At 35.5% G+C, this 23,078-nt stretch overlaps 4 protein-coding genes and 1 long non-coding RNA gene across 13 annotated transcripts; 4 read left to right on the top strand and 1 right to left on the bottom strand.

Moving 5' to 3' along the window:
* The first annotated feature begins 1,978 nt into the window (after positions 1 to 1,978).
* LOC107860538 (tubulin alpha chain) lies at positions 1,979 to 4,132 on the top strand. The gene is made up of 4 exons (XM_016705929.2): positions 1,979 to 2,228; positions 2,316 to 2,550; positions 2,848 to 3,218; positions 3,309 to 4,132. The coding sequence occupies exons 1-4, from the start codon at positions 2,136 to 2,138 to the stop codon at positions 3,960 to 3,962; spliced, it is 1,353 nt and encodes a 450-aa protein (XP_016561415.1). The 5' UTR covers positions 1,979 to 2,135; the 3' UTR covers positions 3,963 to 4,132.
* A 237-nt stretch (positions 4,133 to 4,369) lies between these two features.
* Positions 4,370 to 5,851, bottom strand: LOC107860539. Its single transcript, XR_001671566.2, has 2 exons — positions 5,455 to 5,851; positions 4,370 to 4,599 (listed from the first exon to the last, which is right to left on the bottom strand). It is a non-coding gene; the product is annotated as an uncharacterized LOC107860539 (long non-coding RNA).
* A 2,847-nt stretch (positions 5,852 to 8,698) lies between these two features.
* Positions 8,699 to 14,320, top strand: LOC107860537 (G-type lectin S-receptor-like serine/threonine-protein kinase SD1-1). 9 transcript variants are annotated; one of them, XM_047407533.1, is made up of 9 exons: positions 8,699 to 9,257; positions 9,718 to 9,815; positions 10,248 to 11,438; positions 11,555 to 11,677; positions 11,870 to 12,027; positions 12,441 to 12,642; positions 12,796 to 13,033; positions 13,119 to 13,269; positions 13,359 to 14,320. In XM_047407533.1, the coding sequence occupies exons 3-9, from the start codon at positions 10,439 to 10,441 to the stop codon at positions 13,665 to 13,667; spliced, it is 2,181 nt and encodes a 726-aa protein (XP_047263489.1). In that variant the 5' UTR covers positions 8,699 to 9,257; positions 9,718 to 9,815; positions 10,248 to 10,438; the 3' UTR covers positions 13,668 to 14,320. The 9 variants fall into 9 exon arrangements, 8 of the variants coding, with proteins under 8 accessions (XP_047263489.1, XP_047263488.1, XP_016561414.1 ...); XM_016705928.2 differs by having other exon boundaries at positions 8,702 to 9,257; positions 12,432 to 12,642; XM_047407532.1 differs by lacking the exon at positions 9,718 to 9,815.
* Positions 14,321 to 14,996: 676 nt separating this feature from the next.
* Positions 14,997 to 19,856, top strand: LOC107860536 (cullin-3A). Its single transcript, XM_016705925.2, has 3 exons — positions 14,997 to 15,256; positions 15,370 to 15,660; positions 17,648 to 19,856. The coding sequence occupies exons 2-3, from the start codon at positions 15,500 to 15,502 to the stop codon at positions 19,686 to 19,688; spliced, it is 2,202 nt and encodes a 733-aa protein (XP_016561411.1). The 5' UTR covers positions 14,997 to 15,256; positions 15,370 to 15,499; the 3' UTR covers positions 19,689 to 19,856.
* Positions 19,857 to 21,685: 1,829 nt separating this feature from the next.
* LOC107861454 (non-specific lipid-transfer protein A) lies at positions 21,686 to 22,808 on the top strand. The gene is made up of 2 exons (XM_016706792.2): positions 21,686 to 22,120; positions 22,614 to 22,808. The coding sequence occupies exons 1-2, from the start codon at positions 21,792 to 21,794 to the stop codon at positions 22,621 to 22,623; spliced, it is 339 nt and encodes a 112-aa protein (XP_016562278.1). The 5' UTR covers positions 21,686 to 21,791; the 3' UTR covers positions 22,624 to 22,808.
* Positions 22,809 to 23,078: the final 270 nt, after the last annotated feature.

Here is a 23,078-nt window from a genome sequence, read left to right as displayed (position 1 = left end):
ACCCTCTAAAATAACGTCATACGTAGTGAAATCCACAAACATTGACGGAGCCAGAATTTTCACTAGGAAGTTAGTTTAAGATTGAGTCGAGGGTTGTCAATACGTAATATATATACATTAAAAAATATACTTTTATCTAGATAAATAGTATAATTTTTCGATGAAGAGGTGTGGACCCGTCAAGTAGATTGGCTCCGCTGCTGTCCAACATTGGGTTTGGAGAGGTTAGAGTGTACGCAGGTAGGTAGATTATTTTAGAAAGACCCTCGACTTAAGTGCAACAAACCCAAGAATAAAACATAGCAATTAATATGGAAAGGAGTGCATAGCGTACAAGAAAGGAACAATAACCATAACAAAATAGTGTGATAATCAAAATACAATAAACAACTCATGATGATAGATGTCAAAAGCAAGAACTACAAGAACACGACTACTACTTCAAGAGACACCAACAAGCCTAAGCCTTCGTAAAGCAAGACTGCACTCCATTACCTACTAATAATCTACTTTAATATGTGACCTTCACACCTTTCTATCTAAAGTCATGTCCTCGATAATATGAAGATGTGTCCTGTCCTGTCTAAACATTCCTTCCCGATGTTTTTTCGCTCTACCACTGAACCCTTCAAAATAAACATTTTTTAAAATAAAATATGCGCTTTTAGCTTTCAAAAGGTTTTGCCTAATAGCCGGCTATATGTCACTTCTTAATTTTTGCATGAAATCTTATGAAGTGATTTGGTTGATCAGATTAATTACAGTAATAATGGTTCAGTTGATTTAATTCATTCCCTTTATTCCCTGCTGAAACCTAGGCTAATAATTAAGCTAAGAAAATAGGAGGAAAACCTAGACAACTTAAAAAATGCAAAAGGGGCTTTGATAGTAATCATATAAATGATAACAGCAATGAAAATAAGAAGCTGAGAGTAATAATGAACAGCAATGATATATAAAAAACAACTGATTGGTGAAGGCTGTATGAATTTGCAAATGGGGTAGATAGGATTATTAGAGACAGACAGAAAGACATTAGGACCACTAACATAGACAGTGAAGCTGAATTAGTTTTATGTCTTGGACCACAAGTGCTTTTGTTCTATAAGTTCTATGGTCTATATATAAGGATATACCAATATTTCTGGTGAACTTTCCAACCAAATCCACATAATGAATTTGATGGATATATGTATAGTGGATTTTGAAATCCCTGAAAAACATGTCAAAAGTTACTAACATGGAATAATAATCATGTCAATAGCTTAGACTACTTTAGTTTAGGCCTTATTTATTGATTAATGGTTACTAGTAATTGAACATGTTGTATTTTATCAACATATAAAGTCCACAAGGCTAAATAAATTATTAGAAAACCGAAACTACAATTAACTTCAATCCTTCTAGTTTTTCAACTGCATCTCCACAACAACTATGACATACTCAGTATAATTTTATAAGTGAGGTCTGAGATTAAGCTATTTCTGACAGAACTTACAACTACATCTCCTTATTCCAAATCGATTTTTTCCAGTGTTTAGTAATTAGTTTGTTGTTGTCGACTTGTTTTTCATTGACTTGTTCATTTAAAGTAAACTTCTTTAACAAGGTGAAACAATTAAAATGTGAAGAAATCATTATAAATTATAAACTGAATAATAAAAGATGCTGACACAATGACACATCAATTCTACCATAATTTTTAGCATGTTAAACGCACAATCTTATGTCTCTTTACTTTTTACTCACCAATAAGTAAAGCGAGAGAGAGAGAGACATTGTGCACAATCTTCCCGTTAATGGTTTGGGCCACTTTAGAGTGTTTGGGCTTGGATCTCTAGCTAATCCACAAGATTGGCCCAATTAGTGAAAACAAGCGAGCCCATTTGTAGTCGGTCCAGTATAATGAGGCCCAAAGGAATCCAATTCAAATTTTCCAGAAAAAGTAGAGGAGCGGCAACGGTCACAAACAGCTGGCAATCATTTCAAATTTCAAAATTCCTCTTTCCCTCTCCTATTTAAACCACCCCTTTCATTCAAACCCTAGCTCCGTATTCATTTCACTCTTATCATTAGTTCTTATCCATTTTCCACTACATTCTTACTTCAATCTCTGTAATTTCTTCGAATTGAAAATGAGAGAGTGCATCTCCATCCACATCGGACAGGCCGGAATCCAAGTTGGAAACGCCTGTTGGGAGCTTTACTGTCTCGAGCACGGCATTAAGGTCTTTAGTTCTATTTTGAAAGTTTTTATAGTCAACGTTTATTTTTATTTTTTTTTATATTGACCGGGTTATGTTTGATATGTCTAGCCGGATGGACAAATGCCTGGAGACGTCACTGTTGGAGGAGGAGATGATGCGTTCAATACTTTTTTCAGTGAAACAGGTGCTGGAAAGCATGTACCTCGTGCTGTGTTTGTGGATCTGGAACCTACTGTCATTGATGAAGTGAGAACCGGGACTTATCGTCAGTTGTTTCATCCTGAACAACTCATCAGTGGCAAAGAAGATGCTGCTAACAACTTTGCTAGAGGACATTATACAAGTAAGACTCTAAACTCCAACTTTTGTTTAGTGTTTAATTGTTTATCGTAAACTGCCTTGCTACCTCTAAGGTAGTGGTACTGCCTGTGTTGATTTACCTTCCTTAGGACCTTACTTAGTGGGATTACAATGTGTATGTTGTTGTCGTTGTTGTTATATGCTGTTCAGTTGTCTATGGTATTGCCTGTGTAGATTCTACCTTCCTTCGACCTCACTATGTGGGATTAAACTGTGTATGTTGTTGTAGTTGTTGTTATTGTTGTATATATGGTGTTCAATTGTTAAATGTTGGTGACAGTTGGGAAGGAGATTGTGGACCTGTGTCTTGATAGAATAAGGAAGTTAGCGGACAACTGCACTGGGCTACAAGGATTTTTGGTGTTCCATGCTGTTGGAGGGGGTACTGGTTCAGGGCTTGGTTCTCTGCTTCTTGAGAGGCTTTCCGTTGACTACGGAAAGAAATCGAAGCTTGGATTCACCATTTACCCTTCACCTCAAGTCTCTACTGCTGTAGTTGAGCCTTACAACTCTGTGCTCTCAACACACTCACTTCTTGAGCACACTGATGTTGCTATCCTTTTGGACAATGAAGCCATTTATGACATTTGCCGAAAGTCTCTTGACATTGAAAGACCTACCTACACCAATCTTAACAGGCTCATTTCTCAGGTATTGTACTATTAGCATCGCATTGTGTTTCCTATTTTGAAATGATTGTTTGTTTTACGCGATGGACTAATCAGTTGGTTGACTCTGTAGGTTATCTCATCACTGACCGCGTCTCTGCGTTTTGATGGTGCTTTGAATGTGGATGTGAATGAATTCCAAACTAACTTGGTTCCATACCCAAGGATTCATTTCATGCTTTCTTCATACGCCCCTGTGATCTCTGCTGAAAAGGCGTATCACGAGCAGCTCTCTGTTGCAGAAATTACCAACACTGCTTTCGAGCCATCTTCTATGATGGTCAAGTGTGACCCGCGTCACGGGAAATACATGGCTTGCTGTTTGATGTACAGAGGTGATGTTGTGCCCAAGGATGTTAACGCTGCTGTCGCCACAATTAAGACCAAGCGGACCATTCAGTTTGTGGACTGGTGCCCAACTGGGTTCAAGTGTGGTATCAATTACCAGCCACCAACTGTTGTACCTGGTGGAGACTTGGCCAAAGTTCAAAGGGCTGTTTGTATGATATCAAACTCCACAAGTGTTGCTGAGGTTTTCTCAAGAATTGATCACAAGTTCGATTTGATGTACGCGAAGAGGGCTTTCGTGCACTGGTATGTTGGTGAAGGTATGGAGGAAGGAGAATTCTCTGAGGCTAGGGAAGATTTGGCTGCTCTTGAGAAGGACTATGAGGAAGTTGGATGTGAGTCTGGTGATGGTGAAGATGATGATGCTGAAGAGTATTAGTTTAATTTGATAATTCTCTATGTTTTGCTTGGAAAATTATGTAGCCAATGGTCTCATTGGTACCTAAATTTTAGTGGTTCATATTCAGTAGCTTCATGTATTGATTAAACTTTATGAATATGTATTTGCTATTTTAACTAAGTAATTGATAATCTGTGTCTCTCAACAAATATCCAACTACCTCGACCAATTTATGGAAGAGTAAACAAATATCTGTCTTGCCTACTATAGTTTCTTTGGCAAGTGTTGTATAGTTGTGCTTATTTTGAGTAAGTAGATATTTTAAACGTAGCAATCGAATAGCAACGTGGTTAACGTTCTATTATCTCCTTTTTCACATTCCAACAATACGTGTTCGTTAACTTATTTTTTCGTTGACAGGTAAGTACAAGTCACTATTCACTGACTTTGCTTCTCAACTACGTATATTGTACTTCTATATATTAAGGTACATACATAGAGGAGGGAGGAGATTTCGTCTAGTTTCTTCCTACTTGCTACGTATATACTACTATATATTACTGTACAACAAAAGATACATAACGAAAGTGATAAGAAAGGAACTTCATCTCCATATCTATTTACATCATCTTCATCATCCCTCTTTTCCTCTGGGCGGGTATGGCTCTATATCTTCCTGTTTCAATCATGAACTAAATCAGAAAACAAAATTCTGAATTCATGAACAAAATACACAGTACCTAAAAAAAATTTATAACATACCTGCTCTTCTTTCTTTCATGTATCAAGTAGTGATGAAGTCAATTTTTTAAGTAACAGAATTCCAAGAAATTTAAGGGTGTCCATATAAAAGTTGTACCGGCTACCTAACTCAATTCTTTAACTAATTTTGTCATCATATTAGAAGCTTCCCTAAAAATTAAGAGAATTTACCAATTTATATATCAACAAAGTTAAATTTCTCTCTATTTCAATTTAATTTGTCTGATTTAAACTTGAAACATAAATTATTTTAAATGAAAGACTTTGAATCACGTGATCTTAAGCCAAGAATATAATTTAATGTTGTGCCATAAAATGATGTAAGGCGAAAAACTAGAATTAAAAAGTCGTTAAGTTGACAGGAAAGAAAAGAAACATAAATGAACCTCAACGAAAAGTAAGGCAAATAAATTGACAGAATATATTTTTCTTTTCCACAGGAAAATTCAACTTTTCTTGACAAAGGATTTCAATCCAAAAAGGTGCTGCTCTTTTCTCCCCCTCTTTTCTCCCAAGGGAATTTAATTGAAACAATTTTGTGTAAAAACAATTGGATTTCAAAACAAGAGAAAGAAGAAGAGCTCCGTGTTAGAAGTTCAAAAAATAGTGAGACAGGTGCATTCACCATGACACCATGTTAATCAAAATTATCGAAATCTATCTATATAGAACACGATTAATTTTAAATTTTGAATCTGTCTCTTTGCTTCAACAAAGAGAATAAAAAATAAACAAGAAGGAAGGTAGAAAAAAGGATAGTGTAACGCACCTAGTTAGCAGACTTAATAGGCGTTTTGCCACTAAGTGGCGAAGCAGGCAAGATAGGCCTAGACAACATCAAAACAGAAGCAACATCTTGGTCAACAACAACTCTCTCCCAAAGCTTCTTAGCTATATCTTCACCAAGCTGTGAATCCTCTTCTCTAATTCTCATAATTTGGCTATGCATATAAGCATTCATTTTCCTACTACTACACTCCATCTCCCTCTCTTTGTTACTATTCTCCATATTTGAGTATTCGTATATCATTTTAGCAATAAAATGATGAAATCCCAAGTGTATATATATTCAAGGAAAAAAGAAAGATGAAGATTTGAGACAAGCAAAGGTGATGATAAAGAAAACAAAAATATGCCGCTTTGGTTGTCATCATGTAATATTGGAAGTATTTATAGTTGTTTATACATGTGGCACTGTTAGCGATAAGTGATAATTATTAATATGGTCATGCCCTTCGGTGGGCCGGTGGGGTGGTAAGCTATGACTTACCTGTTGAGCTACGCATTTTAGGTGGAGCTATGCTTAAGGCTTTTTTACCTTGTTGACACATGTATGCTCCCCTTGCCTAATTTTTTATTAATTATATTATACATGTACCTCATGTGTTGACAAGTCATCATATATGCTATTGGTGAGGGTTCATGATTTTTAAAAAAATCTACTACAAGTATTTTATGCAATATGTAAATTTAAAAACTATTACTACTATGAAATAGGATACATATTGTAGGTTTTTATTATGTGAATGTGTTGATGCAAATAAGAGCTATATTAAAAAGCAAATTTAAATTGTTAATGGTGAGAGGTTAGTGGAACTTAAATTATGTGATAGTGGAGATATACCCTACAATTAGGGTAGAAGAGTAGTGTTTCTGTTTAGTAATTTTATTTTGTATTCACGTATACGTTATTCTCCTGTTTTACTATAACTTATTGCTTTGTTTATTATGTGATCGTTCTGTTTCTTTTTATTTTATTTTGATTACATCTCTTTTGAGAGAACTTATATTGAAAACGACCTCTCGATTTTACAAAATCTACCTATGTTATATTCTTTCTAAATTTTATTTGTGAAAATTATACTAAGCATATTGTTGATGTTGTAGTGGAGGTACAATTCAACTTAATTAATTTTTTTTTTTGATTTCTCATCCGCTGTCCGATATTCGCATTGAAATTCGATTAATTCAAATTCGTGCTGGAGCCCCATTCGGGGGTAGCGCTCCCAACAGAGAACCTAATTAATATACTACGTTGTTAGTATGCCTTTCAGGTATAGAGGAAGACTTCTACCGGGTCGCATGTGTAAAGCTGCCGAATTTTTCAGGTTGAGATGTTAATTGCTAACTTCGCTCGTTGGAAAGTCGTGTGCCATCGTTGAGTTTATAATCATGATTTTAACATAATTAAATATTAAATTATATTAAAAAAGACACATATCGCATATTTGTCAATGACTATGGAGATTAGAGATGGCCTATTGAACGTCATCACGCCTCAGATTTAATTTTCAATAGAGATAAATACTAGATACACAGTCTGAGTTCGTGCTTTCAACGAGACTTTCTTAGCTTGTCAAACTTTCTCTCCTTCACCAGGAAAGTTATCCGGTAAGCAAGATCTTTGATTGATGTGCCTGAATAAGGTTGATCAATGGTAGCTGCTTGGAGCTTTCTCTATACCTTAATTGAACTGGACAGATACAATTGTTATCAAACAAAATTAAAAGAAAAAAAAGAAGAAGTGTTATGTTATAAAATGAAAAACTGGTCCAACCTAGTTGAAGCCGATCGAGAAGTCTCTTGAATTAACTTACATGACTAGATATCAACCTGACGTTTTCATTTCGTTTAACTTTATTAAATTATTATAAAATTACTCCTTAATCCAACAGTTTGGATTGATATAAAGAATAACTAATGCTACTTCATGTTGCTTCAAACTCAATTTATTAATTTACGAAAGAATTATTTTATCTTTTCACTTCTCAAATTACTATTTCGAAAATGATTGATCAAATTTAAAGCAAAAAATCAGTGGAATAAGTAAAGACCATTCTAAACTTGACGTATTTTATTTAATTCTCTTAAAACTATTAGTAATCTTAATTATTCTTTCCTCCATTTCGAACGTGGATATGGTCTGATGGCATATTTGATCAAACCATTGAGAAAAATAAACACAAATTCTCATAGTTTGAAGCTCAGTTTCAGTGACTTTTTTTGTAACTGAGGTGAGGTATTTTGTAAAATTTAAACAAAGGATTGGCCTTTTTTGATTGAAGGAGCCATAACTTTGATGGTCGTAATCCAGTTAAACCCGTAAAGCCAATTTACTTGCAGTCATATTAATTAAAATGACTAAGTTTAATGACTTGATCAGTTGTACTCATCATAAGAATCGACAGTTTTACAGATATTGATTGGAATATTGAAGGTATAAAATATTGCTTTCGGGTATAAATATTCTCTAATCTTTATTTAATTAGTGGAACGTATATTCAGCAAGCTAGTCGATATATTTGAATATTAAAAACATGTGAGGATCTTCAAAATGGCCTAGGTGGATTACAAATATTGGACTGGAGGTCCCTATCAAATCTGCACAGTCCCTATACAGTTTGCCAAACAATCAAGAAACTGATGAAGACAAATTTTTTTACAATAATGCAACTACTAGTGGTGTCCAAATGGCAGGGGAGTTGCAATAATGGTTGGGTCAATGGTCTTACAAGGATTTCTACGTGTGGAAATTGGAAAACAAGTGGCCTATTTTTTTAGCTTTTAATCAAGATTACAATATGACAGATATTTTTGAATTAGGCTTTAAATTTTGACAATCACTATCTATATAATATAAAGATTTTGAGATTACCATACACGTGGAATTGTTGAAAGTGCAAAAAAATTTTGTTCTTAAGCAATTACGTATTAATCTAATATACGTGAATCAAGCAATGCAAGATCAGATATGCTGCCCATTTAATAAGCGAAATACAAACTGAGTGTCAATCATATTTACACAATCAAGTTAGTTACTTTAGGTAATAGATATCTATAGGTAAACTTAACTTTAAAAAATGATAAATAAATGTCATAACATTTTAAAGTATTCTCCTATTCATCATTTCAATTTGTCTGTTATTTTTTTTTAGTTTGTTTTAAAAAGAGTATTTCTTATTTTTTTTTGGTAACTTTTTACTCTTAACTTTTCACATAGTTTGTATAAGATCACAAGATAAAACATTTGGCATATCTTTAATTTAAGATTACAAAACTCAAAATATTTGTACTTTGAAATGTAAGATGAGACCACATATAATGCACTCTTATTGTCCGATCCTTCCTAGACTCCAAACATAGCTGAAGCTTTAGTGGAACAGGTGCACTTTTAACAATACATGTAGCTTAAAGTCTTAATGCAAAGCACATGAAAACAGGCCAAACCCAATCGACACAGCAACTATAAAATGACTTTTGTGTATAACTCAAAAATGTTTACTCTTCTTCGATGTTCATTGACATGACAAGCAGCAGCCACCTTCAAAAATGAATTTAGGAGTCTATTGGTTGCCTGTTGAATAAAGAGAGTAACCAGTTGATGGATATACTGTCTTTATTTTGCCTTTTCATTGAACACACAAATGTTGCAGCTGCAGAAGCCAATATAATCAGTACACATTTCTATGTCTCTTTCAAGGAATCACAGAGAGAAACAGTATATTTATCCACCTCTTGATGTCATCAGTGTCAATTCTTGACCTACCAATTCCACTTCTGAGCAAAATAAGGGTAAGATGAAATTTCTTTTTAGGCAGCACTAGACTATAGTTTTCAAACGGTACTCAATTACTCCATATTTATTATTTCAGAAAAGTGATTTTTGTTCTTCATTCTAATTTTTTTTCCCCGTAAAAAAGCTCATGACCTTCTGAGATAATTAACTATTAATTGAGTGTGTCCATCTAAAAAATCAAACTTGTAATAGCTGATAGAGTACTGGGGATTGGGATATATAGCACTTAAGCAGTACCTATTAAGGCTTGACACCACAAGGCTGAAGATCTTGCAGCTAGAATTGTGAAAGCAAGTACAAAAGATTACGAAAGTAAAGTGCGACCAGATTACCAAGAGCCCAGATTTCAATTTTTTTTTAAAACCTTTTTTTTTTGTACGAACTGGCCATTTTCAAGGGTTGAAGCAAAATTTCAGAGTATAAGGAGAATGATTTACACTTTTTTCGCCGTTGCAGAATTTTTCCTCATACGGCGACTTTTCTCCTTGGAAAATTAACATTATGTGTAAATCTGGAAAACAATGGATAGATGTGATGGTCGTCAAAAACTGCGAGTAGGTGAACAGTTTGATTATGAAATCCAGCATAAAATATGACGAAATTTCCTTGTTATTTGAAATAGAAGCTTGTTTTCCTTTGAAAAGAAAACTGACCCTGTCAATCAAATTTCAAAGTAAACAAAAGATAAGAGTATCATTACTAACAACCTCATGTTTTGTGGTTATTTCAAGTTTTACCCACTTTTGACAACAATTTGGTCTAAACAAAAAAAATTAAATCCATTCATTGACTAATTATTTCAAGTTTTGATTCTTTCAAAGCAAAAAAAAAAAACAGGTGCATTCATTCAGTCATGAATTTGGGAATTCCTTTTATAATAACAAAATACCATCACAAGCTTCAACTCAAAAAAACAATGGAAGCCACAAATATTCATTTGTTTCTGTTTTCCATATTTTCTGTTTTGATTCTTTCTAGTGCTGCAGATACCATACCTATAGATCAACCATTGACAGATGGAAACACAATCATTTCATCAGGAGGAAAGTTTGAGCTGGGATTTTTCTCCCCTGGCACATCCAGGAAACGGTACGTTGGAATATGGTTCAGCAAAGTTTCTATACAGACAGTGGTATGGGTTGCTAATGGAGACAGTCCACTAAATGATAGAGATGGCATGCTAAACTTTACAAAACAAGGTACGCTTACTCTTCTTAATGGTTCTGGTCTTGTCGTGTGGTCCTCCAACATCACCAGGCACGTGCAAAATCCAATAGCCCAGCTTCTGGATTCAGGAAATCTTGTAGTTAGAGATGCAACTGTGAATTATTACTTGTGGCAGAGTTTCGACTATCCCAGTGACACAGAATTGCCTGGAATGAAGCTTGGGATCAATCTCAAGACTGGTTTCCATCGTTCATTCTGGTCATGGAAGAGCAGTAATGATCCTTCCCGGGGTGACTTTAATTGGGCATTTGATCCACGTGGATTCCCAGAACCATGTATCATGAACGGTTCCATCATACACTACAGGACTGGACCATGGAATGGTCGAGGATTTGCTACTGCACCATCCCGGCTACCAACTCCTCAAAATATCTATACATATGTATCTGATCCGGAGGAAATATACTTGACGTATGAGCCTACAGACAGCTCTATCATAACAAGGGTAGTGATGCAACAAAATGGGATTCTACAGCTTTCAGTATGGAACAATCAAACTCAGAATTGGGATAACTTTGGTAGACAACCAACAGATAACTGTGACTTTTATAGCCAGTGTCACTCATATGGTTTGTGCAACAATGGCATCTCTTCACTCTGCAGATGTTTGGATCATTTTGAACCCAGAAACACAACTGATTGGGCAAGGGGAAATTGGTCGGGAGGCTGTGTTAGAAAGACTACATTGAACTGCCAAAAGGAAGTTAAATTCTTGAAATATTCAGGCATCAAGTTGCCGGACACTCGTTTTTCCTGGTACAGTCAAGGAGTGAATCTCAATACATGTGAGGAATTGTGCTTGAGAAACTGTTCGTGTGTGGCCTATGCAAATCCAAACATAACAGCGACAAATGAAGGCTGCTTGCTTTGGTTTGATGACTTAATTGACATCAGAGATCTTGGTGCTAGAGGGCAGGATATCTATATAAAGTTGGACTCTTCCGCGTTAGGTACAACTCTCTGCTTCTTTACTTTTGCATGTAAGACAGCTAATTGCATTCTTGAGTTTTCTAGGCCAACTTAAGAATCAGCAAGTAACGAAACTCATGCCTTTTTAAATCCGCAGAGAACTCCACTACAGGGAAAGCAATGAAACTACGAATCATCTTGCCACTGGCAGCATTGAGCCTTCTCTTAGCACTATGCATCATCTGGTACATAAGACAAAAGAAGAAGCATCAGAACGAAGGTAAACTAGATGCATCACTGCTTTGCAATTTGAAATAAATGGCTCAACTTAGTGGTTTTATTTAGCTCAACAAATGTAAATCGCAGAATTTTCATCTTTACATTCAATTTTTGAAAAAGAAGGAAGAATTGAATATGGTATGATTTTTAATGGTTCTCTTTACATATCAAATTAAGCATTTATTTTTGGCAGGAGGAGGAATGAGATGCTTTGAAATGTTTTTCACTCGTGAAAGTAAAGACGAAGAACTGGATTTACCATTATTTGATTTTGCAACTATATCTGATGCTACCAATAACTTTTCATTGAAAAACAAGCTTGGAGAGGGTGGATTTGGACCCGTTTACAGGGTAAACATGTTGCCTTCAGCTCTTTCTGTTCTCCAAACTAACTGCTTGAAATCTGCATGACATTACTACTTTCAGTTTGAAAATTTGTCTTCGGATCTGCTATTCCACCTAAAAAGCAATGTCCTAAAAAGTTAATCCAATTCAAATAAAATACCATAGAGAGGCGTCAAGCTCTAGTTTAAAATTTCAAGGGTCTATGCATCAGGTGACTAAGTAGCGATCCATCTGGTCAAATATCCCGAGCAAAAAAAAAAAGTAAAATACAAATACGAGACATTTTCTATGAGAAAATTCAGCCATACTTACTTATCATTAGAAACCTATTTTTGTAATAACTTGAGTTCATTCATTTATACAATCTTTGGATAAATAACTATCATGAAAACTTGCATGATGATACTTAGGGTATGCAGAAAGGGGGACAAGAAATTGCTGTCAAGAGGCTTTCAAGATACTCAGCCCAAGGAACTCATGAGTTCAAGAATGAGGTTATCTTCATTGCTAAACTCCAGCACCGAAATCTTGTCAAGCTAATCGGTTGCTGTATTCAAGGAGAAGAAAAAATGTTGATTTATGAGTACATGCCTAATAATAGCTTGGATTGGTTTCTTTTTGGTTTGTTCTCACTTCTTTGAACATTAACACTTTTAGCTTTTGTGAATTATCTGACAAACAAGTTCAATAATCAGCTGGTTTTAGTTATAATTTCTGTGATCTCAAAATTTACAAAAAGGATCCTACAATAAGCTCTGCTCTGGATTTCTTCAGATAGAGATCGGAGCTCACAGCTTGATTGGCCTAAGCGCCTTCATATTATTAATGGAATTGCGCGAGGACTTCTGTATCTTCATCAAGACTCAAGACTGCGGATAATCCACAGAGATCTTAAACCTAGCAATGTATTGCTAGACATTGATCTGAACCCAAAGATATCAGACTTTGGCATGGCAAGAAGTTTTGGAGAAAATGAGACTGGAGCCATGACAACAAGAGTGGTTGGAACATAGTAAAGATCTTTAAGCCTACGAGCTAGCTATTTGCTCCCCACTAAAAAGATGTTCTTATTTTCTTTGTTTAACATTGTCCTGCAGTGGCTACATGTCTCCGGAATATGCATTAGAAGGAAAATTTTCAGTGAAATCAGATGTATTTAGCTTTGGAGTTCTAGTGCTGGAGATTGTAAGCGGGATAAGAAATAGAGGGTTCTCCCATCCGGACCATCACCATAATCTTATAGGACATGTAGGAACTCTTCCTGACTATCTTATATATATAGTGCAAAAATCATGATATGACATAAACAATCTAACTGCATGATATCAAATGTTCAGGGGTGGATCCTCTTCAAAGAAGGCAGGAGTTTGGAACTAACAAATACACATCTAAGGGAGTCATGTAACCTATCTGAAGTGCAAAGATCAATCCATGTAGGTCTATTGTGTGTGCAGCAGCGTCTGGAAGATAGACCTAGCATGTCATCAGTTGTGCTGATGTTGTCTAGTGATGTTCCATTGTCCGTACCTAAAGAACCAGGTTTTTTTACTGGCATAAGCCAATCTACTAACGCTGACAGTTTATCTAGCAACCCTGGCGAACCTTCTGCGAACAAATTAAGCATCACAATTTTGGATGCTAGATAGATCAATGTTTGTTTCTACCTTCTTTCAGAAAGAAAGTTATTGTATGCTTCTAGAGGCCTTTATCTACTAAATGTTTAATTCACATAGCTCAAGAACTTCCAGTTGTTTAACTAAATAGTTTTACTTAAAGGAAATTGGGTTATGGTGTACAATAGCAAAGTGTCTGTCCAGCTCTGATTCATCATAGGACTTACATTACTTATGCTGTATGCCTCCGCGCAAATCAAGAGTTCTCTGCTTTCTCCAATGCAAAAATCAACCGTCGCGAAGACTAAAAGCATAAGCATTCACGCTTATAAACGGATATAGAGGAGAAAACTGGGAAACGAACCAGTGAGGCCGCCGACATCTTGGAGGCACAATAATGGAAGGCACTGATGCATCATTATATTTGATGTGGAAGTGAAGGAATGAAGATTTTGCAATGACCTATTGTGACAGACGCGGCTGTTGGCGCCTAATCTAGAGTGTTAGTGGCTTAATATGGCAATTCAACTTATAGTCACTCACCTTTAATTTATCTAATTCAACTTATGATAAATAATTATTTTTGGCACTCAATTTTGTTTTGTCTTTCAAAAGCTACTCAACTTTATCAAGTTAGCTTTCATGGTCATTTTGATTGAGAATATAATTTTCATACCTATTTGAATGATGTGTATCTCTTGCGCTCGATTGAGAATATAATTGTATATAATATCACTCTCTCTAGTCTTTAACGCAACTTTCACTCATTTCATTGTCGCCTTCATTGTAATTTGTAATGCAAGTTCTTCCTTAAATCATTGTGTCAATATTCCTGTAAGCGCCAAATAATTCATATGACGTGTAACTCATTCAAAACTGAAAATAAATTTTTTGCATTTGATTTTTTGTATCAATATCTCGCAAGAAAAGAAAAGTATATAAAATATCAATCTTTGTAAGCCAATTTTCTCCTGTTAGTGTCAAATATTTCGAATGAAGTGTAATTCCCCAAATTGAAAATAAATTTATTGCGTTAGATTTCCTGTTTCAATGCCTCTCATATGAGAGAGAAATTATAGGAAAAACGATTATGTTTATCTAAAAATATTTTGAAGCAGCATTAAAATTGTCAAGTAAAACAACTATGTTTATTTTAAAAAAACACCTAATTATATCGTTATAGATAGTTTATACAAGCCTATTATAACATATCCTTGCTCTGAGCCAGGGTATCGGAAACAGCCTCCCTATTTCTTCAAAGATAGTGGTATGGACTGCATACATTCTACCCTTTCCAGACCCCACGCTTGGTTTGTTATTGTTGTATTATAACATAACAATCCAAAAAATCTCCACAAAATTCAACTTCTCAAGAAAGTTAATGCTGCTCTTGATAATTTCTTGGGCCATTTGGCTGGGCTTTAAAGTCAAAAATATTGACTCAAAAACCCAAATAAAGATAGGCTCCTAAAACAGGAAAAAACAAGACTCTAGGGGTGGTAAAAGGAAAGAACACACGAATAAAAAAAACAAATACATTACTATAACACATTGATAAGGAGCCAGTGTGTCACATAGACGAAAACCTCAAATTTTCAATCGACCAAACAAATGCCTATCTGGTAATTAATCCATCATTATCTTTTTATAATTCATCAAATCAATAATCTTCCGTTAATTTCTTAATTGCTCATTAAGTTAACTTTCCCATTTTTTTCATTTTTGTCATTTGCAGAGAAGCCCTAAATCCCCAATTTTTAGATCGGTGATTAAAGACCTGATCGTTCGATTTCGGATTTTAATCGTGTTTAGGAAGTTGGATAATTTAGCGGCGGCGTTGGTGAATTTGGGAATTGAGAGGAGAAATGAGTGCACAGAAGAAGAGGAATTTTCAGATAGAGGCGTTTAAGCATCGGGTTGTTGTGGATCCGAAGTATGCTGAAAAAACTTGGAAGATCCTTGAACATGCTATTCATGAGATTTATAATCATAACGCTAGTGGTTTAAGTTTTGAAGAGCTTTATAGGTTTGATTTCTCTTACTTTGTTTAATCTAATTTAATTTTGTTTAGTGTGATTTTCATTTCTGATGTTGCCTATTGTATTTTAAGCTGTTTGATTCTGTGTACAAGTAATTGCTTGTGTTTTGATGTTTACGGTAGAAGTAATAGCTGCTAAATTAGTCGATACGTAAGCTCTTAAGGGTCAATAAAGTAGATTGAGCAGCGTGAGGTCTTAGGTTCAAATCTCAGTAGAAACAAAAACGCTAGGTGTATCTGATATCTGTTGCTGGTGGGAGGTGGTGACACGGTATCCCGTGGAATTTGTATGGGTGCATGCTGGCCCGGACACCACCACGGTTATTAAAAAAGCTAAAAAAAATAAAATTACTAAAGATATAGAAGCTGCATGTGTTTGCAGCTTGGATTATATCTTGGCTTATACAAAGTTGCAAACTGGAAAGTTATTAGGTGATGCTATCTGTATTGTTGGATAGAACAGATTCAGTTGTTTTGTCCTTGTTATTAGGTGATGCTATCTGCATTGTTGGATAGAACAGATTCAGTTGCTTTGTCCTTGTTAGTCCTGGCTTCCGCTACTCATTTTTGCTTACTAGTGGAGGTTAATTCTGTTCTAGTGACTGTATTAAAAACTCGAAACTATAGTAAAAATACTACTATATTGATTTTAACTAGTTAATTGCTAGTAGTCCATTTAGTCTATTTGTTGGTTGTAGAAACTTAGAGAACCTCAAATTATTAAATTTTCGAATGTGCTTCTCTATTTAATACTCTTCCTTATACCTGACCGGGCTTCTTTCCCGGCTGACAGTTGGAAATAAGGATTTGCGGTCACAATTTTGACCATAATTTATTAGCATGTGACTCAAGGTTAGGTTGGCATTGATGCAACATAAAAAAGCCGATATGTTAGTCTGGTTTGTCAAATATGGACGTTCTTATTATTATCAAGAGGAAAGAAATACCTCCCGATTAAGCAACTTCAATTGATGTAGTTAATTTTGCATGTCTATTTTCGTTTGATGGGGAGGAAATGCAAGTGGATATAGAGATACTATTCTGTCGTTTTTGTTTTTTGGGGGTGGGGGGTGGGGGTAGGTATACATGTACAGTCCTTGTAGATCCACCTCTGGGGTACATTATGCCATATGAGCGAGAGAGCTAAGGAGCATAGCGTTAATTGTTGGAGATTAAGCTTAGAGGATTTACTTTTAATAAGTTGAATATATGTCTTTGTAAAAGGTCTCTCTTCCTCTTAGACTTCTGATAGTGGCTTTGTACGCTCCTCAATCTTATTCTGTTTCCCATCCTGCGTCAGATTCTCTTTCAGTTGTGGAAACAAGCCTCTATTCCTATCGGTTGACTAGCCCAAGCAAATAGAAATGTCATAATTTATATGGAAGTATGCTTCTCTTTTAAGTTCAAACTGTTAGCTTTGTCTATGTCCTTTAAGTGAAGAGTATTGGGTTTATCCATGTCTGTTAAGTCCAAACTGTTAGCTGTATCTTTTTTATTTTGATTAGAGATAATTTAGGTGATTTAGCACTTATCGTCAAAAGAAAATAATATGGCAGTAGTTTAATAACAGATGTAGTAGATATCTTTTGAAAACTTGATGTAGTTTGATTGCATCATTATACATATTGGCAGAAAACCTTTACTTGTTAGCTTGTTTGTCAAACGTTTACGTGCATAAACCATAAAGCTTCCCAGTTGAGATGAAATAATAGTTTCCAATATATCACTTCACATATCATTTTTAGGGAATGGGGGTTAGATGTTTGTATACTTGGTTTCTTTAATCAATTTCTTTATTTCTTGTATTTTTAAGGAGAAGATCTGCCGCCTATATTTTGATAATTCTGTCGCTTAACAATGTGGCATATTTGATATTGTTCAATCCATCGGGACCTATTAGCCTCTCTCTCTCTCTCTCTCTCTCTTGCATAGCCATCTATGTTACTTTGATGTTCTTAATATCTGGCATCTGCAGAAATGCATATAACATGGTACTGCACAAATTTGGGGAGAAGCTCTATTCAGGACTTGTGTCAACCATGACATCACATTTGAAGGAAATTGCAAAATTTATTGAAGCTTCTCAGGGAGGTTTGTTTCTTGAAGAACTGAATCGGAAATGGGCAGAGCATAACAAGGCACTGCAAATGATTCGAGATATATTGATGTATATGGATAGAACTTTCATTCCCAGTACACATAAAACACCTGTTCATGAGCTTGGTTTGAATTTATGGAGAGACCATATCATCCACTGTAGTAAAATCCACAAAAGGCTTCAGGACACACTTCTTGAACTTATTCAGCTTGAGAGGACTGGTGAAGTGATAAACAGGGGTTTGATGAGGAATGTGATAAAAATGCTAATGGATTTGGGTTCTTCAGTATATCAAGAAGATTTTGAAAAGCCTTTTCTTGATGTCTCGGCTGATTTTTATCGGCTTGAGTCTCAGCAATTCATTGAGTGCTGTGATTGTGGGGATTATCTGAAGAAAGCTGAGAAACGTCTCAATGAAGAGATTGAAAGAGTGTCTCATTATTTAGATACAAGAAGTGAACCCAAACTTACTAATGTCGTGGAGAAAGAGATGATTGAAAGCCATATGCACAGATTGGTTCATATGGATAACTCAGGCTTGGTGAATATGATTGTGAATGATAAGTATGAAGATCTAGGCAGGATGTACAACTTGTTCCGAAGAGTGTCAACTGGGCTCGCATTGATTAGAGATGTCATGACTTCTCATATTCGAGAAATTGGTAAGCAGCTTGTCACTGATCCAGAAAAGTTAAAGGATCCTGTAGACTTTGTGCAGAGGCTTTTGGATGAGAAGGATAAGCATGATAAGATCATAAGTTCAGCATTTAATAATGACAAAACATTCCAGAATGCTCTAAATTCCTCATTTGAGTACTTCATTAATCTGAATCCGCGATCACCCGAGTATATCTCTTTGTTTGTGGATGACAAACTTCGGAAAGGGCTTAAAGGGGTTACTGAGGAGGATGTAGAGCTCGTATTAGACAAAGTGATGATGCTCTTCCGCTACCTTCAGGAGAAAGATGTGTTTGAGAAGTACTACAAGCAGCACTTGGCAAAGAGGCTACTCTCTGGGAAGACGGTATCTGATGACGCGGAGAGAAGTTTGATAGTTAAGCTTAAAACAGAATGCGGGTACCAGTTCACCTCAAAACTGGAAGGCATGTTTACTGATATGAAGACCTCACAGGATACGATGCAGGGTTTTCATGCTGCTGTGGGTGCTGAAATCGCTGAGGGTCCTTCACTTACTGTCCAGGTTCTTACTACCGGGTCCTGGCCAACACAGTCTGTTACTACTTGCAATCTTCCTTCAGAAATTTTAGGGGTCTGTGAGAAGTTCAAGACCTACTATCTGGGGACCCATACAGGTAGGAGGCTGTCTTGGCAAACCAATATGGGGACTGCTGATGTGAAAGCTACATTTGGAAAGGGACAGAAGCATGAGCTTAACGTTTCCACTTACCAGATGTGCATCCTTATGCTGTTCAACAATGCCGATCGATTGAGTTATAGAGAAATTGAACAGGCTACAGAAATACCAGCTTCAGACTTAAAGAGGTGCTTACAGTCTCTCGCTTGTGTCAAGGGGAAGAATGTTCTGAGGAAGGAACCAATGAGCAAGGATATAGCTGAAGATGATGCCTTTTACTTCAATGATAAGTTCTCGAGCAAGTTCTACAAGTTAAAGATAGGTACTGTTGTTGCGCAAAAGGAGTCGGAACCTGAGAAACAGGAGACTAGGCAGAGAGTGGAGGAGGACCGAAAACCACAGATTGAGGCAGCAATAGTCAGAATCATGAAATCTCGGAGGGTGCTAGATCACAACAATATAGTTACTGAAGTAACGAAGCAGCTGCAGTCTCGATTCCTGCCAAACCCAGTTGTCATAAAGAAACGAATCGAGTCTTTGATTGAGCGTGAATTCTTGGAGAGGGATAAAATAGATAGGAAGTTGTATCGTTATCTGGCTTGAAGAAGCCACAGGCACTGAACCCGCGATTTTTTTCGGGACTTGTTGGGCCTTAAACTTGTGGAAATGTAAGTTTGAATATTTGTCAAGTCACTTGATACCCACACGGGCGTTAATGACGGTTGTTTGTTGGTACAATACATCCGTTTTATATATGCTCTTTCCTTTGTACTTGTTTCCAGTTTTCCAGTTCCGAAGAGGCTTCCAAATTAGATAAGCTCATGTCTGGGAGATAACCACCTGTACTGAAATGGCTGAATATTAACAATAGATGTTATACGTGCTCGGTTAGCTAGCAACTGTAGAATGGTAATTCCAGACTTGTTTTGAAGAACTTAAAAGTTACCACCAGAAATGATTTTAAATTTCTTTATAGGACTACGGGACTGGGTGCTTTGATGTTTGATGCATTGGTGTTTTTGATGTCCACAAATTTTCAGCCCCTTATTTAACCAGCAATTTTTGTATAAAGGATATACTAGATGAGATGAACAGGGTAGGGAGTAACAATCATGTGCAGCTAAGTTGTTCTGGTGAAGGCCAAGTATACGGGCCAAGCTTGAGATGACGATTTCTCATTAACGAAAGTAAACTTCGGCCTGGGATTCAATTTCTCAATTGAGTAATTGGCAATTTTAACCTTATAACGAACTATAAGAATGCGGTAATGCTTTACTTAAGTCGATGACCTATTGAAAACAACTTTGCTATCTCGTATACTCTATCCTTCCAGACCCCATTGTGGGATTACGTCAGGCATGTTGTTGTAACGAGCTATAAGAATGTGATAGAGATAAAGTTAAGGGTAAACATGTCAATAATCTTATGAAACGTAGCAAAGAACAGAATAAAAGTTAAAAAATTTAGGCGGTTTAAGTTCCAATACCATATCATATTGAGATATAAATCAATAAATTTAATAAGAGGTAATTACATCAATAATATTTTGGCATTGGCCTTCACTCTGAAACTCGGATACAGGTAACAAACGGGTGAAATTACACTGATGAGTTCAAGTTGTATGCATTGACGGACTAAAAGATATTCACACTTTCAGGTCATTTAAAGTTAATTGCAGGTGAATTTATTTAATAACACCAATTGATGACCTACTATAAAGTGTTAAATTACACCAATAGACCCGGGCGGACCTCTGTGCAAACTTGTGGTGCTCCGACATTCGTTAAATTTGATGCAGAGTAGGTATAATTATCTAAGAAATGTATAAAAATCGGTATATGATATAAGAAATCATCCTTGAAACCATGAAGAAAGCTGAATGCTTTGATTTCCAGGCGGAACCTTAGAACTTTGGTTGTCAATATGCGTGCTCGAACCTTCTGGACGCCCACAACCCCTAAATTCTAGATCAATATTCACGTGAATAGTTCTTCACCAAAAAAATGTTCATTCTTTCACTTAAATCCTTCCTTCAACAAGCACGCATCCTACAGAGTTTCAAAATGTTAAGGAAAATGAAAAAATCGTGTCCTGGGTCATACCAAACGCATTCGAGTAAAGACAAAATGGAACATAGATTTTATGATACTTTTATTACTATTAGCTAAGAGGTAATTATACTTCAATAATATTTTGTCACAAGTAATTAACAAATGTTCAATTTACAACTGATGAATGAGTTTAAGTTGTGTGCATTGAATTTCTAAAAGTCATTAACACCATCAAGTAATTTGGCGTACGTCAATTGCAGGTGAATTTATTTAATAACACTCTATTATAACATGTTAAATTACACCGGCAGAATAGAATAAAACCGTCCGTAACAACTCAATATTCATGCAAATAGTTCTTCACAAAAAAAGGTTGTTGTTTCCTGAAATCCTTCCTTCAACAAGCACGCATCCTACAAAGTTCCAAAAATGTGGAAGAAAATGAAACAAGTTGTCCATTTTCCTAAAATTAGTAGCAAAATGACATCCTATTTCAGCAAAGCCTTACAATATGTCCAACACGATATCCATTGTTCCATCAATAATAACTCTTGTCCACAAGCACCAACAAACTACTATAAATACTCAACACTCCATTTCCTCATCATATACTCAACTGAATTCTAGAAACAGCCAAAAAAAAAAGAAACATAATATGAAGGGAATTTTAGTGGCTTTGTTAATGTTCCTAGTTGTGGTAGTGCAATTAGGTGAAGCAATTACTTGTGGAGAAGTTGATTTATCACTGGCCCCTTGTCTGCCTTATTTGATACAAGGTGGAGATCCACCAGTGCCATGTTGTGATGGTGTAAAAAAACTTGTACAGATAACACCAACACAACAAGATAGGCAAGTTGCTTGTGAATGTGTGAAATCTGCTGCTGCTCGTTACACTAACCTTAAGCCAGATGCTGCAACTAATCTCCTTTCACGTTGTGGTGTTACTACCAATATCCCCATCTCTCCTACTATTGACTGCAAAACGTACGTAATTAATTATACTATCGTCTGGATTTAACTTATATATACGGACGCCTATCTGACTGCATAAATTGTTTTCATACTATATATCCATGTATACCTTGACATGTTGCAAAGTAACTTGGCGACAGACATCATCTATCATAAGTTCTAGGAGTATTTAACAATGGATTGTTTTTTTTTTTAAAAAAAAAAAAACAACAACTTTTATCTATGGGTTATTTAACGAAGAATTTCGTTTCTAATTCTTATTTTTCCTTTCATAGAGAGATATCTTTTATTTTAGTATACTAATCTCACTTATTATAGACAATTACGTGTAATTATTGTTTTGTATGTGATCTGATCGTTGTGAAGTTAACTCTTCATGTTTATATATATATCGATTGATTAGTACTTGGTGTTTTGTGTTCAACTTCTTCGTTAGTTTTCGCCATGTATAAATTCCAGCCAGTTTCTAACTATGCCTTTTTTTTTTTCTTGAAATTTCTTGCAGAGTTCCTTGAGCATGCATGGATATTGTGGTACAAGAGATTGTAGGAGAGGAAGCTTTTATTAATTTAATATTTACTTTAGTTTAATAATGAGTGCAAAACAAATACTAGTTTTTTTACCCTCAAAGTTTCTCTCCTATTAATTGTGTATGTATTAACACTATTTTAAAAGTAAATATGTCTACGCTCTTTTGTTATGATCTCTTATTTCATTATGTCATTGTTTTTATAACTAGTTGTCCTATTTTTACGCTTACTCCTGTTACCAACCCCTAGTGGTGACAAAATTTAACACAAAATAATATGATTTTGGTTGGGTACACTCTTAATAAATTCTTTTACTTCTATAAAATTAAAAATAATTTTATCAATATATTTCTAATTAAATTTTATATCTCTTTCCAAATCAATTATGATTATATTTATTGAATAAGGACATAATAGAAAGATTTTATTTAAACTACGGA

The sequence above is a fragment of the Capsicum annuum genome, chromosome 2 (genome assembly GCF_002878395.1).
Source record: "Capsicum annuum cultivar UCD-10X-F1 chromosome 2, UCD10Xv1.1, whole genome shotgun sequence".
Lineage (NCBI taxonomy): Eukaryota > Viridiplantae > Streptophyta > Magnoliopsida > Solanales > Solanaceae > Capsicum > Capsicum annuum.
Note: the sequence above shows the minus strand (reverse complement) of the source record. Positions and strands in the feature narration are given on the sequence as shown.